The sequence below is a fragment of the Lissotriton vulgaris genome, chromosome 2_1, assembly GCF_964263255.1.
Source record: "Lissotriton vulgaris chromosome 2_1, aLisVul1.2, whole genome shotgun sequence".
Lineage (NCBI taxonomy): Eukaryota > Metazoa > Chordata > Amphibia > Caudata > Salamandridae > Lissotriton > Lissotriton vulgaris.
Genome location: NC_141687.1, coordinates 869,334,196 through 869,351,160, shown reverse-complemented (window position 1 = coordinate 869,351,160; position 16,965 = coordinate 869,334,196). Strand labels below are relative to the sequence as shown.

The 16,965-nt window shown below is 48.4% G+C and overlaps 1 protein-coding gene across 1 annotated transcript in view; it reads left to right on the top strand.

Annotated features, from left to right (window-relative positions):
- Positions 1–16,965, top strand: part of BET1L (Bet1 golgi vesicular membrane trafficking protein like) — an 87,243-nt gene that overhangs the window by 28,361 nt on the left and 41,917 nt on the right. The window contains exon 2 of the mRNA XM_086956379.1: positions 10,150–10,241. Coding sequence (XP_086812505.1) covers positions 10,150–10,241 — 92 coding nt within the window. The remainder of the gene's footprint in view (positions 1–10,149; positions 10,242–16,965) is intronic.

The window sequence follows — 16,965 nt, the reverse complement described above, 5'->3', positions numbered from 1 at the left end:
ACGCAATTGTAGTTCCCCCCGCTCTGTCTGTTAAATGCGTCTTCCGCACTCCTACTGTTTAGGCAATACACAGGCCTCGCACCACCACCACCATGAAGGCATCCCACTCCAGGGCCAGGGTCAAGGCCGTCCCTTCATTCTCAAGGAAATAATGTTCTAGACCTCCTGCACCTCTGTGCGGAATACCTGGTCTTCCAAAGCCTCTGGGCGTAATCGCCAAGTAGGGATTGGGGGTCATCCCCTAGACCAGGGGTACTCCTAGTACGGCCCGCGGGCCGGTGGCGGCCCGGCAAGCCTTCCTTGGCGGCCCGCCGGACCTTGCAGACATGTACCAGTTAAAAAAAAAAAAAATTCAAGAGTTTTAGCAAACACCACCGGATGATGCAGCCTGACTCGGAGAGGCTCTGCTCTAGGCGGGCCGGGAAATTCCAGCCATAGAGTGGAGCTGCAGGGGCCTCAGAAGAGGTGAAACAGAACAAAGCCTCATTAACGATTTAATGGTCTTTTAAAGACCTGTGAAGTGCTCGGCGCGCCAGGCAAGCTGACTCATCCCGGGCTGCCACAGAGGAGGGGGGGGAGGGGGAGGGGATTGTTGGACAATTACAGTGATCAGGACAAACCCCGTGACTGATTGAACCGAGCCGAGCATGAACTTGGAGATCACTCTGCGCAGCCTCGAGTAGCATTTGTTTTATCGACACTGAAGGGATGAAAGTCTGAATCAGCCCAGCCTTATTTGGAATCTCTGCCCTCCGGATTACACCTGATCTCTGCTGCAGTGGTCCAGCCAGCTCTCGTGCACCCTCTACATTAGGGAGTCACTAATATTGTGCTGCAGATTTTGGGAAGGCTGGGGAAGGTGGTTCGATGTGTGCAGCAAATAGCTCTTGCTTTTCGTGATATTTCTAATAGAATTAATACACCTTGCCTAGACAGAGATAGGGAGACAGAGATGGAGAGAGAGGGCGAGGGAGGGAGAGACAGAGGGAGGGAGAGTCAGGGGAGGTTGAGGGAGTGAGAGAGTCAGGGGAGGGCGAGGGAGGGAGTGAGAGAGGGAGGGGGGAGAGTCAGGGGAGGGTGAGACAGAGGGAGGGAGAGACAGGGGAGGTTGAGGAAGGGAGAGTGAGGGAGAGAGAGGGAGAGTCAGGGAAGGGAGACAGAGGGAGAGCCAGGGGGGGTGAGGGAGGTAGAGAGAGGGAGAGTCAGGGGAGGGAGAGAGAGGGAAAGTCAGGGTAGAGGGAGGGAGGGAGGGAAAGTCAGGGTAGAGGGAGGGAGGGAGGGAGAGCCAGGGCAGGGTGAGGGAGAGGGAGAGTGAGAGTCAGGGGAGGGTGAGGGAGGGAGAGACAGAGGGGGGGAGTGTGAGGGGAGGGAGGGAGGGAGTGTGAGGGGAGGGAGGGAGGGAGAGTGAGTGAGGGGAGGGAGGTAGAGAGAGGGAGAGTCAGGGGAGGGAGAGCGAGGGAGAGTCAGGGGAGAGGGAGGGAGGGAGAGCCAGGGCAGGGTGAGGGAGGGAGAGACAGAGGGAGGGAGAGTGAGGGGAGGGCGAGGGAGGGAGAGACAGAGGGAGGGAGAGTGAGGGGAGGGCGAGGGAGGGAGAGACAGAGGGAGGGAGTGTGAGGGGAGGGAGGGAGAGTGAGGGGAGGGAGGTAGAGAGAGGGAGAGTGAGAGTCAGGGGAGAGGGAGGGAGGGAGAGCCAGGGCAGGGTGAGGGAGAGGGAGAGTGAGAGTCAGGGGAGGGCGAGGGAGGGAGAGACAGAGGGAGGGAGAGTGAGGGGAGGGCGAGGGAGGGAGAGACAGAGTGAGGGAGTGTGAGGGGAGGGAAGGAGTGTGAGGGGAGGGAGGAAGAGAGTCAGGGGAGGGAGAGGGAGGGAGAGAGAGAGAGTCAGGTGAGGGCGAGGGAGAGAGAGAGAGAGAGAGAGAGAGAGGGTGAGTCAGGGGAAGGCGAGGGAGGGAAAGAGAGTCGGGGAGGGAGAGAGAGGGAGAGTCGGGGAGGGAGAGAGAGGGAGAGTCAGGGGAGGGAGGCAGAGGCATAAGGTGAAGGTGAAGTAGTGTGGCTCACTGGTTAGAGGCGGCAGACCCGAGAGCAGAGGACGGCCCGGGACCAGGGTTCGATTCCAGGCGCGGCAGGTTTCTGGACCAGGGTCAGCGGCCTCGATAATTCTCTCGCCTCGGTGCCCACTCTGATCAGCGATCACACTCGGCAACTCTGGGCATTAGCTTGCCTCATCTTCACTAACGGCCCCACCAGACCGCCGGGGATGCCTGGTCTCACCCTGGAGATACCCATTAAGGACCATCTCTCAGGGAAGCCAGGAAGGGTTTCGCAGCGGTCGAAGCGCCTTGGGACCCTCCGGGTAAGTAGTGCGCTATATAAATGCCTATACATTTACATTTACATTTACATAAGGAGGGAGGGAGGGAGGGAGAAAGAGGGTGAGAGGGAGAGAGAGAGAGGAAGACGGGGAGGGAGACAGTTAGAGAAAGGGAGGGAGACAGTTAGAGAAAGGTAGAGAAAGGGAGACGGAGAGAGGGAGGGAGACAAAGAAAGGGAGGGAGACCAAGAGAGGGAGGGAGATAGAGGGAGGGAGGGAGGAAGTGGGAGGGAGGGAGTGAGGGAGACAGAGAGAGAGGGAGAGAAAAAGAGAGGAGGGAGAAAAAGAGAGGGATGGAGACAGAGGGGAGGTAGAGAAAGAGAGAGGGAGGAAGACAGAGGGAGGGAGGGAGACAGAGATAGGGAGGGAGGGAGACAGAGAGAGGGAGGGAGACAGAGAGGGAGGGAGGGAGACAGAGAGAGGGAGGAAGACAGAGAGAGGGAAGGAGACAGAGAGAAGGAGGGAGACAGAGCGAGGGAGGGAGACAGAGGGAGGGAGGGAGACAGAGAGAGTGAGGGAGACAGAGAGTGAGGGAGACAGAGGGAGTGAGGGAGACGAGAGAGGGAGGGACGGAGAGAGAGAGGGAGGTAGAGAAATAGAGAGAGGGAGGAAGAGAAAGAGAGAGAGGGAGGGAGACAGAGAGAGGTATGTGTGTATGCTCGGTCTGGTGGCTCAGTGGACAAAGACATCCGCTGCCAGGGCCTGTGTTCAACCTCATGGTCACAGGTTTTTTTTTGTCTCTAGCCCCTCCCCCTCTCTCACTGACCACGCCCCCACCGGTGCGGCCCTCGGCCACAAACTACACTGTAAATTTGGCCCCTTAGAGAAAGTTTGTGAGTACCCATGCCCTAGACCATCGTAACACCAACAGTAGCGGGTTATGGTCCAATATTGTTTTAGCCAGGTACTCGCTATGGTGGACCAGCGCATGGACATCCGGAGAACACAACACTGCATCCAGCCAGACGTGCAAGTCATGTAAGGCAGAATAATAAGAATAGTCCCGCTCGCCCATATGCTGCGCTCGCCACGTATCAATCAGCCCCCACTCAGCCTGCCAGTCATTCCGGAGCTTCCAAAGCTTATGTATAGGTGCCCGAGGTAGTGGTGGATGAGACCTATCCATCCCAGTATCCGTGACTGAGTTGAAATCTCCCCCAAAAGCACAGAACCAGTCAGAATTGGCGCCAGTTTCCCTGATAACCAAGTGAAATAAGCCTTCTGGTCCACATTAGGGGCATACACACTACACAGCGTCACGTCCCTCCCATCTAACCTCCCCATTAACAGCCATAAACCACCCTTCAGGGTCCACTATCTGCCGAGTCGGCTGTAAGGGAACTCCCGTCCTCACCCAGAACAGCACACCCCTGACAAAAGCAGAATACGTTGTATAAAAAACCTTCCCCCTCCAGCGCCCGTGCAATGCCTGGCCTTTAACACGATCCACATGGGTTTTTTGGAGGAAAGCTATCTTCTCCCCTCTACGCACCAGATAAGCATGGACCCTGTGGTGTCCCAACATTGTATGCATCCCCCGTACATTCCTCGTGATACATTTTAACTCGGGTGATGTCCCCATAGCACTGGCTATGTTTGTTCCACAATTGCAATCCCTGCATTGGCACACGGCAGCTATAACTACCTCAAAAAAAAAACAACAACCCCAAAAATCACCCCCACCCAAACCGCCCACTAACAGTCTTCCTGGTAGCTACCAGGGATTCACTCTAAGAGTGAAACCAGGGGGGGGAGCTCTAGCACCTATGAGACCTGGACTGCCTCCCCACGGCATCCACCCATCAAATCCCACCATCAACCGCCCGGTGCGTACAATTCCCCACCCAAGTCTGCCAAATCAGTAAGCCTCTCCTAGGCAACCCCATCCCAAGACAACAATACCGGGAGCCCCCGACCCAACTCACTAGTTACGGAAACCATTGCATAAGGTCAGGCATCCACAATCTCGTCCGCCGTCCCTGGCGTGACAAGCGGCATAGTAACACTCCCCGCATCAGTTCCATCGGAGTCTGTCTCCTCATTCTCCTTTTCCAAGTCAAACGCGCCTTGAGGCGCTGTGCCGTTCGCCTGTGAGATCTCAGTCACGGCCTGCAGGGCTGCCGACCGCTCTCTCCGTCTGTGACGTGGAAGGTTTCTGAGTCCCAGGACGTCGTCCTCTGTTACACCTTGTGCGGCGCGATCTCGGCGCCTCCGCCATCTGCCCCTCAGCACCTCCCTTTCCATCCGTCCCTGCCCTGTAGGTCTCCAACCAGCTCCATGTTTCATCAGGGTTATTGTGGAAGAATGTTTTGCCACCCACCGTCACTCTTAAGCGCGCTGGGAACGTCAGTGAGTACTGTATACCTTCGTCTCGGAGGGCCTTCTTAACCGCCAGAAACGAGGCTCTATGGCATTGTACATCAAAAGTATAGTCTGGAACAGTGATACCTTATTATTGTCCCCTCTGTATGGACCCGCAGTGCGTGCTTTCTGGAGCAGCAGGTCTCTGTCCTTATAATGGAGTAGGCGAGCCACCACAGGCCTCGGTGGTCTCCCAGGCGTCAACGGTAGAGCAGGTACCTTATGCGCCCTCTCTAGGGTATAGAATGGTGTCAGGCCCTCCGGGGCAACTTCTGTACGCAGCCACTGCTCCAGGTAATCGATCATGTTGTCTCCTTCAACTCCTTCTGGAAGGCCAACCACCCGTACATTGTTCCTTCTATTACGCCCTTCGACATCTTCCGCCCTTCTTTCCAGTACTTGGAGCCTGCAAATGACCTCCCCCATCTGGACATCAATTGCCTTCTGCGCTGGTTCTAAGACCTCCAAAGCAGCCCCAGTGTGCTTCACCCGGTTGGTCAGTTTCCCATGATCCACCCTCAGGAGACCCAGTCCCAACGAAACTTAAGCAATGTCTTCTTGTAACGCCTCCTTCGTGTCCGTGATGGCACGCAGGATCTGGTCCACCTGCCGCTGCATCAGCCCCTCTGACGGCGGATCGACGATATCTTGCTTCTGCTGTTTCACCGCTCCATCCCTGGACTCCGGGGGAACCCCCCTGGCAACCTTGCGGTTTTTCCATGGCGACCAGCCTATGTGGCCCTCACTCTCGGTCTCTCCACCCAGCACTTCTTGTAGTCCGGCGACGCAGGTCTCTACTTCCACTGGGGGGAACGGGTCTTCCGGGGTCACCAGTCCTGGCCGTCCACAACACCTTGGAGGGCACTCGTCCGTCACTGCCGCCTCTAGGCAACCCAACCGCACAGACCACTCTCAGGCAAGACCCCCAGCCACCAGGCGAGAGAGCGTCAGGCCCAGCAGGGCCCCAACAACCTTGGTATTACTCCCCCGCTCCTGAGCCAGACCAGCGGGACTCTCCTCTCCAACCAACTAATCCCCACAGGAAGAGGGTCCAACAGGCTAGTACACGGTAAGTGACTCAATGCAGGCAAGTCTGTCTCCTCACAACAAGTATTCCTCCAGGCGCCCTGCTGAGAGCACTTGATTAATGCCTCCAAACGAGCCAGCAGGTTCCGCTGGGGCTCACTCCTCAGCCCAGGAATCTCCCACTGTTGCCATGCGTCGCAGCTCCCCGCAAGGTGTCCCCACTGCAGGTGTTCCCCGGGAAGGGAGGCGCCCCCCCTCCATCCAGTCGCTCTCTCCACTGCGCCGCCGCAGCCCCCTCCGCTGTCCCGCGCCCCCAGAGTGTGGGGGGGGGGGAACAAATCAAGGCTGCCTCACCCAGTGATCCGCTCGGTTTTCCCTCTGGGTAAGAACCAGCGCCAGCTGTATGGAAGTGCAGTAGAAGCCCTCAGTTCCCTGAACAATTCGGCAGCAGCCCCAGCCCGCAGTTATTAGCAGCAAGTCTTTGGCGCCACACCGCTATTTAGCGCGGCCTACGGTTGCCCCAAGGAGGTTCGGACCCTCCCTCCGGGTATCACACTGCTCCGCTTTCTGGTTGGGCAAATAGTGGTCCTCACAGGCAGCTCTCGTGCAACGCAGTCTTCGTTAGTAGGCTCTCATAGCCCCGGGCCGCCATTCCGTCCCCCCCCCCATGGAGTCGCGTCGTAGGGAAGCGCTATCAGCCCAGCACTAAGCGGCCCGGTCCCCCTCACCTCCAGGATAGTTTGCAGAGAGTCCTTGCCCAGCTGGGATGACTGCACCGGGTTCTGGCGCCCGCAATCTCTAAGGGCAGGGGCCGCGGCAGCACTCATGACGTGGCCGCCATCTTGAGCGCGGATATCTGGAGTCATGAAATGCCGCACAGCAATTTTAACCCCCCCCAGGGCTGCCACAACAGTAGCCCGGTTCCAGGGTCCTGGGGCTTTATTATTACTTTCTGCAGCGCACACCTCAGGGATAGAGCGCAGACGGCCCAGGCTAGTGTAGGTGATTCCGCCGGAGGCAGGTGTCCACAATCGCCGAGGGACCGGGGCAACCACAGCATTCACCGCGCGGCCGCCATCTTGCGCGCGGGGACAGGAATCACCGAGTTTAACTCCAGTCACATGGGCACAGCCCTCCGAGGCCTTGGTAAACGCAGCAGCCCCGTTTCGCAGTCCTGGGGCGTCACTTTCAGCACCTGCGGTTGCGGCAGAGTATCAGGATTAGCATTTGCGGGGAGACGGCGTCCGAAGCTCCTTAATTTGCGTCCTCCATTGGCTGCAGGCCACGCCCCCCTAACGACCTTATATACATTGTGATGACATTAATCGGTGAGGGCTCGCATTCACAACACCTAATAATCCACTTTCCTACAGGAATAGATTGCAAAAATCATTTTGTGAGTTTGGATAGGCTTTTCCGACTCATAAAATTGCTTTGGTACATAAAAAAGTCCTTTGCTTTGGCAAACTGGAACTTCGCAAATGACAGGTTCTGAAACAAAAAAAGGGGTTTGTATATCTTACCGTTAGTGCCCACAGCCTCCTTAATCCTTTCGTTATCATCACAGGAAAAAAACATTGAGTCAACAAAAATCAAGAGCTCAATTGGAGCACCTGGCGAGGCTATGAACCAAACCCTGTGTGGTGGTTGAAACATTGCAAATTAATTCAACAATCTGACGGCATAAACGTCTAACATTATTATTCTCTCTAACCTACTCTGTTTCGGTATGCTTTAAATTAGGACCTTAAAGTTGCAATTTTGTCTCTTCCAGTCTTCTTGCAGAATCTGGAATCTAGTTGCTGTGCCTCAAGTGATCCCCTAAAAAGAATTTCATAATAATGTATGCTAGGCTCTCTTCTGGAAATCTGTTCTGCAATGGAAGTTCCTAGGGCAAGCATGGTCTCCAATCCTAGTTTTGCAACACCAGGCCAACAAGTCGATGTGAAGGAGAGTTGGAAGAGCCTGATTCTGGATTCTAAGTGCAGATGTACCCAATGTGAAGTTTGGCCAAGTCAGAGCAGCTTGAACAGTGAGCTCCCATAACCCTCTGAGCCTGGAGCCACATCCTCACCATGAGGCATTTTGATGCAGAAGGCTGGACATAGATTTGAACAATGGTGCCTTGATGATCTAAGAATAGCGCACTGACTTGATCTATGCAAAATGTGTCCTTTATGAGTTTCAAATCATGCATGATGATTACATTGTAGATTGTGATCAGAATATAGTACTATTAATCAGGAAATATGTCGTTGCAAGTTATCCAACTGTTCAGACTTGGATGGAGCAAGATACCACTATCAAGCAGTATCTCTACCAAGGTGCCAGGATTGGATGTCAGGCCAGGTTAGAAGAGGCAAACTGGAATTAATACATCGTCAAAGTAAACCACAGAAATCATTTGTGTGACCTCTGAATCGATTTGGCCGGCTGTTTGCTTGCTGATCCAAATACGGTAGAATGTATGTCTTATTGGTATTAAAAGAATACACAATTATTTTAATATACTGCTTGCACCTCTTACAAACTCTGCTAACATATGAACAGGGCAAAAGGTGATTACAGGGCCATACAACTCTCTCAGGCCCAACTCAACAGACCTGTTGGCAGCATTGCATGAGCATTGGGAATCGGAGTTAGTGATCAATATTACTGATTAACAATGGACACAATGCATAAGCTACCCTAAGATAATATCCACAAACGCCAGGTTGAAATACACGCAGTTCAATTATCTCCACCATACAAACTTAACACTGCAGATAATGGCATGCATGTGCCATACCTCGGCTGACATCTACCCTAGATGCCTTGACTTGGACGCAACATTCTTTCATATGGTCTGGGTGTGCCCTTGACTCCGGACTTTCTGGAATGAGGTAGCGGGGTCATTGACAGACTTCACACACCCCTATAGTTGCCCAGGCATTGCACTTCTTGCTGGGTATAACAAAGCGTAATTTCCAATGCAAGAATCTAAACAAACTCTTGGACCTGGCGCTGGGATTGGCAAAACGCAAAATAGCCATGACCGGGAAGTCACCGATGGACCCAAATATGCAAACATGGCTCCTAGATCTACGTAAGTAACTTGTAGCTGAACACGAGACCCATCAAACCAATGCACTGCAGTTACCCCAGCCGGTTAATCCTGTACAATGGCGAGAGTATTTAGCTACAGTTGACTCAAAATTGACCGCAATACACTCCCCTGTGACATAGAACACGTCACTACCCTTCGCACTCAGTATAACCAGTCACAACAGCGTTGAATACATCGTGTACCTCTATTGCATGCGAACACAAACTCTGGGTCACGGGCATAGACACTTCAAATACAACTGCATGTATAACGGAGCTCCCCCACCAACTCCCGTTAATATATATGTACAAACATTTACACGCATAAACCTATTTAACCACACACGGTTGGACACTAGAGTTTCCGACATATCTCAGATAAATTCAGAAAACCCCGAACAGGTATCTGCACTGTAGATGCTGTTAGTTTATATTTGAATTATGGTATAATACGTTAACATTGTCGTAAGGAAATAGTTGCTGAAATGGTTTGGGCATCCCACCAAAGGTGCTTCTGTATTCCATTACATGATAATGCAATTGTTATTATTGACAAAGACTGTATAATCTGTTTGAAAACTAATAAAGATGATTTTAAAAAAAGTGGGGAAAAATGTACTGCTTGCTTCTCCAGTTTAGCTGCACTACAAGTAGTGTGGTCCTATTGAACAGCTTGTTCAGTTTGTGCCCTTGTCATACTCCAACAGACAGCTGCAGGCTACACATGATAGCTTCAAGTGCTTATCTCACTGGAAAGCTCTATCAGTTTAGGGTAACAAGTGCAACAGTGACATAAGCAAACCTATTTTTTTCCATGTCCTATGTCAAAAACGTACAGGTTTCATGCTGGCACTCAACTATGTGCGATTTTGTTATGTTGGTTATTGATATAGAGCCTTAGGTTGCATCAAAGCACAAAAGGAAGGGTGCGAGAATTGTTTAAAGAAGAACAAAGAGAGAAAAAAAGGAAGGGGCCAAGATGAAGTGAATGAGGCAGGAGCACAGCGGTTTACGTGGTCTCTCCCAAACGTTTACTAGAAAGGTTAGAGTTTCATTGGTCTTGTTTCAAGCAGCTTCATCTACAGATTAAAGTAACACTCTACCCAACACATTTGGGCATTGCCTTTAGCTAAGGTGTGTTATTGTTTTATTAATGATGGAGATTGACTGTATGCTGCTTACAAACAAGCCACGAGAAGCATATTCTCCCTCAGTCTTTTTTCCCGTCCATACTCCATTTTCTAGTGCCATTTTATACTTATTAGCTTTTACTTTGCATGTTTGACTTTGAATGCATTTCATCTTATCAGGTGCGAGCCCCGGCTCAGTGGAGCAGATGCTGGACGAGGAGAACAGGCGCATGGCAGATGGTTTAGCTTCCAAGGTCACCAGACTCAAATCGGTATGTTGCTTGTAGTGCCGGACTAGTTTGGCCTCAGCTTTGAAATGACCGTTGTGTGCTGGGAATTGCAGAAAATGGAGATGTAAATAACTCAGAGCGATGGTGCTGACTTTTTTTTTTTTACCACTTTTGAACTCCCTGGTAGGGGAAAATTTGGAATGCTTGAAATGAGAAGTTGAGGCATTTCCCATTTCGTTACCGTGTTCATGTCTTGTCCTCATATCTGTTGACATGAATATCACAGAAGCAAAAGTGCAGAGAAACGTTCCACTTCTCTTTAATGTTTCAGCCTATCCCTTTTAATTCCTGCTATTGGACAGTCTAGATGAAGGTATTTGAATATGCTAATCAAAGCTATTTCGCCTCTTCCATTGAAAAAGGTTTGCCCATGAAAAGACGTTCACAATGCATGCATGTGTTCATAATTTTAAGATGCCATTATTTTTTTAGCAAGTGTAAATGTTTACTAAGAGTAAAACCTGAGTATTGACTTGCCTAAATCTTGGTGAAAGTGAAAACATTTCCCAGCTTCAGCAGATCTTTGATAGCAATGGAGCATCACAACAATATTAGGAGCGCATGTTTTTTGAACTGCCAGTAACAGATTGTGACAGTGCTGCTTAATGTTTTTCTTTTTTGTGTGAAATATAACGTGAACATGCCTCTAGATGATTGATTCAGCCTTTCCAAAGTACTTATATACACTGGGTTTTTTGCCCTCAGAAAGATGCTGCATCATTTTGCACTCGTCATGCAACGAAAACAATAATTGTAAAACCTATGTGAACCAATTCCCAGGCAGAAATGCGTTTTAGAGTGATTGGGTAGGCATATCCGAGTCCCCTAACATGTCTCTACCTGGGGCTGGGTCATTACATGAGCTTGAGTTAAGAAAGATCAGTTAAGAAGCCACATTAGTAGCTCCAGTATCCAGCTCCTAAAGCTAAAAGCTTTTACATGAAGAGCAGTACATTTGAATTAGTTACCTAACTAGAATCCCAGCTCACAGAAGGAACAATGGAAGTGTGTTCAACTGAATACAAGGTTACCATATAATTATTATGTGTGCCTATGTTTACATTCTGACAATGAGTAATAGTGTTCAGTGAGGAGGTGTTGGTTATATGTTACCAGTCTTCATTTTTCGTCTGTTAGACCAGGTGCTGGAAGCAAGTTGTAGTATTCACCGTCCACACATACGGAAGGTTCACTACAATAGGTAACTCATCTCTGTATAAACTTAGGTGCTAGTGTAATAAAGTTAAAGTTGCACATCTACAAAACTCCACCTTAAGCAAGATCAGCCCTTCTCTTAATGAGTTCCCTAACCTGCTCCTGATGTAATACTTGCACTTTAAATCTGTCACCCATTCACACAGCAAATTCCTCAAACCTACACACTACACACCTCCCTTTGCACAACAGAACAGTTCCTTGCAGCTAATAGAAGATACAATTAATTGAATGTATATCAGTCATTTGCACAATAGAGATTTGCCTACTCTTGAGAAAATGCACTGTTCACTCCCAAAAACGAATACCTAAATATTCAATACCTATGTACTCGCAAAACAAATCCATATTCCCACTGAAAACACTCTGTCAAACAGTACTGACACCGTCAAGGCTTACTCGCCTTTAAACAAAAACACCTGCCCATGGACTCGATATTCTACTTCTACCACAAACACTTGATAGCTGCATTATTTCTCTCTCTCTCACACGCACACACGTAATGTAAAGTATCTGCGTAATCTTTAAGTGCAGCACTATAATGCTCTCCATGTACATTTTTTTTAACCAGAAGAAGAAAATAGAAAGAAAATAAATGCTTACACATTGGGAACATACCCACCCTTCCTCTTCTTTCAACTTCTCCAGAATCCTATCCCAGGCCCGGGATATAAGTCTTTCCTCAGGCTCGCTCCTTCCTGTCTCTGAAGCAGTGTGCTGTCCGCTCGACCCCTGAAGACCAGTGAGTGAGCCCAGGTTAGTAAGGTAGGGGCAGTAGATTGTTTCCAACGCAGTATAATGGAGCACTTCACAAAAAACAGGTTAAGATCTAGGAGATAAATGCAGGCCTCTCCAATTTGGGGCACCCCATCCGGAGAATTAGCTGGGGGGACAACAGTTGTGGTACCTAGTACTTGTAGTACAGCGTCTTACAAATTATAAAAATTACCATGTATAAATAATAAATTGATCTCTTAAAAATATTAATATAGCTTCCCCAATGTATATTATCCGACTCGGTTCAAATATTGCACATTGTCTCAAGAAAAGTTTCTCTAAAGTGCCCTGGCATATTTGGTATTTCAAAATTCAATCATGCATATGTATACAGAAAAATTCATGTAATATTAGTACAAGAAGGAATACGATGTCCATTCATATCCCTTCATAGCAAGCTCATCTTGGCACTACCAAATTACCTAACTTGGAATTGTGTTCCTTGAGGAGCGCTAAGCTGTCAGCTGATCACTGCTGATACATTGTTGCTGTGCTTGTTGCGGTTATACCGCGTGGATGGGTCTGGCTCCATACTCTTTGGGAGCCATATTGGGAGAGGCTACCCTCATTGCTTTTAATGTGTTTATTACTTACTTTTCCCACAATTTTTTGTTTCACATTTGATTTGCCAGTACTTTTGCCTGGTGGGTGTTTTATTTTGCCTGGTGGTTGTTTTATTTTGTCCTCCCTGTTCTGGGGTTCGTCACCCCCATAGCCACACCTACCTTTAGGAGGTGGACTATTACACCATGCATAGTGCGGGACTGTGCTGGTCTTGGCTTCCCGCGCTGTAAGCAGATCACTGCTGATACATTGTTGCTTTCCATGTAGCAATTCTACCACGTGGAGGTGCCTGGCTCCATACTCTTTTCTGAGCCATCATGGTAGAGGCTGCCCTCATTGCTTTTAATGTGTTTATTATGTACGATTCTCACGATTTTGTTTGTTTCACATTTGATTTGCCAGTGCTCAGGCCTGGTGGGGAAGCCTTCCAGAAGGGAGGGGAACTGCTGGGTTCCAGGTTGCTTTATTTTGCCCTACTGATTTCAGTGTTAGTCACGCCCTTAGCCACACTCCCTTTTAGGAGGAGGGATATTTTACCATTCACGGTGCACGTCGGTGCAATGGCAAGTCCTTCTGCGCCTGTTCGTGCCTAAACTGTGCCAGGGGCCAAGGAAGGCCCCTGGTTGTTTAGGGCTAGCCTGTTTGCAGTACTCTAAATTAGAGCTGCTAAACCTTGCGACTTCCTGCCCAACGCCTGCTACTACACACTAGATATGATGTAACAAATGCCGATTCTCACATTCTACCTCTCTGGTCGCAAACACTGAGCTAAATACAACCTCCCTGCCTCCGTGTTCTGCCAAGTTCTTCTCCCTCATTTGCTAGTTAAGCATAAACTCGTGGTTTATGATTTTCTCGAACAGCGTCTGCTGGGTGCACTCTTTTTGACATAAATCTGGCTCACTAAGGACTCTTCCCTTGACTTAATGCAAGTCGTTCCCCAAGATTTTGCCATTGTAAGACTTGACAGGGAAACCCAGAGGGGGAGGGGATGCCATAATTTTCAAGCTGACACTACACTGTACATTCTCTGAGCTATCTATTGATGAGTGTGAAGCATTCCTTAGCTCAGTTTTTCTCTGAAAAGGTGGCAAATATTTGTTTCTTTTTCCCGCTAAGGTCAAAGACGCTCCTTGTCTAAGTATCTGGTTCGATCCATCAGATGACAGCCCTAGGCTGCTGAACTTCAAGTCCATTGAACCTGAGCAGCTGACCCTACATCACCCTTCAGTTAAGTCTGGCTCCCCGCTTGATCCAGCATCGCCCTCCATTTTGGAGTGGTGCCTGGAGGTTGTGCACCCCGTACTAAGTGAGCTACTAGATAGCTCCCTGGCTTTAGGCCCGTCCCCCAGTAGTTGAAGCATGCCATGGTGGTGCCACTCCTTAAAAACCTCTGTTGGACCCCACCAAGCCCGAAAAATATGTCACATTTTGCTGCTTCCACTTTTCTCTAAGATCAATGAGAAGCATGTCAATAAGCAGCTTTCTATCTTCATTGAGGCCAATGACCTGCTTCACATGGCTCAGTCAGGTTTTTGTCCCCCCTACAATACTGAGTGAGCCTCTACAGAATCAGTCTGTCAAATTTTGGACACTGGCGATTCTACAGCAGTACTAATGCTGTATCTCTGTCCTGCATTCGACACAGTATCTCATAGCATCTTGTTTGAAAGACTTTGGAACAGCAGTGACTGCCCTAAAGCCATGAGATAGGTCACCTACTTTCTGCAGTAGCGCACCTTTCAGGTTTCCTAAAAACCTATTCAGTCAAAGGTGCTCCCTTTACAACGGGCTATGAGCGTAGATATAAAAATGAAATATAAACCTTAATTATCTAAAACAGATGGCACTATTAGGCCGAGCAAAGCTGTTAATGTTGGTTTGACAATGTGCCCAACTCTGACGGTGATGGGCAAAAAGATATCTTGCCAAAGGTTGGACACCACTTCCCAAGACCAGAATACTTTTTCCCAATCCCCTTGGTTTCATTTAAGTCTGCATTGCACATCATGGGATAAAAAATTAAACACATTCAATCCGCTCCCCACCTTAGAATTTTGATGAACACACATATCAGGCAACATATACAGAATTTATATGCCACGTTTCGTAAAGAGCTTCTGTCAGGATTCCATCCACAAAACCCTCCAAATCCTGCTGTCCTGATTTTCCCAGGCCAGCCTTTTTTTTTCTTCATTTGTCTCAGACCACCCTCTGTCTCATTGTTTTGGGTAGGGCTCTTCAGGGTACATCGTCTGCCAGGCTCAACTATTTGCCCCAAATATTTGTGAATCTGCTTTGGCATGCTTTGGTGATATATAAATGTTCTTTAGCCTGCATGCATCAGTCCATATTAGCTTCCTACCTATCTAGTATCAGGATGACCGGAAAACCCCACTTCTGGTCAACTTCCCTTCTAGCCACCATGGAGTTATGTTACTGAAAAGAATCTTGTATCCATACCCCTTCTTTATCACATCTAGTGCATTTGTTGCTGACTGTGGGAAACATTTGATTTATTATTGGAGGAGTCCTGCTTCCCCATTTGGCACAAGATCCAGGATCGCTGAATTATTAATCTTTCATATTCCAAAAGCAGAGAGCATATTTAGCATTTTCTTTATATTTCCTTTTCTTACTATATTGGCTGACAGAAATATTTCAGTTGCTGGGAATTTGTGAACAATAGAAACTATCTGCCTACCCAAGCAGTTATAAAAAGATCCATAGAGTGCATCTACATACATGATTTAATTCTAGATCAGTTAAAGTTCCCTAATGTGTAGATCCTTAATGTGCTGCAACTATTAATGACGCCATCTGCTAAGCAGGAGAATAGAAGTTTACATTTAGAAAGAGGAGTTTCAGCGTAAATCTTAAGGATTTTATATTGCAAAAACAGCTTTCGTGTGTTATGCCACAAAAATTGCAGTGTTTTGAACCTAACTGTTTTGGGCACCATGAGTTCTATTATTGACCCCGGCGAACTGTGTGTGCCATATTTTTTAAAGATATTATGAACTAAGGAATTAAAGAATTTAGAAACGAACATAGAGAACCATTGTATCATGTATCTACAGGAAGCCACATAAAACTGCACAAAATTGGGTAGTCCCAGGCCGCCTTCTGATTTTGGCAGGAAGTAAGAATTTTTTCCCATTTAACAAAAAATGTAAATCCAGCATACAAAAAAGTTTGAAAAATAAAAATTAAGGAAGAATAGACATTTTCATCAGTAGAATTCTACCGATCACTGAAAGAGGAAGTGTTTAGCATATTGAAAGAGGAGAGTCAATTGTATTCATAAAAGGAATGTAATTTAGAAAGAATGGATCCACTAATTGTTCGAAGTAGTAGCCCCCTAGATACCTTAGGGGTTCTGATTATAATTCGCCCTCACTTTTCAAGGATGGTTGTCAGGGGTGGTATTAAATATTTTGAACTTGTTAATTCTGTATCCCCGTGTACCGTTTTATAGCTAGGAGAACCCTTTCCATATTGCTTCTGTGTTAAAGTAAAAAGATGGAGCAACGTTGTCAGCATATAGCTTTAGCTTCGATCCACACCCCCCAAATGTTAAATGACAGAACTCCTTTCAGAGGGCCACAGGGCACACAGGGGTTACATAACTTTTTAAAAGTTGAGTTGGTCTGTAGGCCTCACGGTCCTGCTCACTACAGGGTATACTGCCACCACCGTGCTTACGCTGCTTAACTCCTGATGAAGGCTGCAGCCTTCCACCTCTCTTGAGGTAGCGCTTTGGGCACCCCTCCCAGTCCAACAAGACTGCAATCTGTGAGACTGGCTTATGTCGTGGCGCACTCACATGGTCCATGTTCACCTATGACTAAAAAGCATTAGGGATCCAGACATTAGTACAGTAGGGCATTCAGGGCAGGGATAAACGTCCATTTATTAAGGGTACAGCAAATACAAAGTACTACAAACATGAGGACAAATCAAAGACATCTAGCAGATGAAGACCACTGTAGCAGTGCAGAGAGACAAGAAATTGGAGCGACCGCAGAACAGATCTGCCAACAGTTAACAATTGTAACCCAGTGGACCCACAGTATTTCTTTACACAAGTGCGGGAGCTGCTAGGTTCAGCAGGTCGTATGACTCCATGACAAACTGGGATCACACCAAA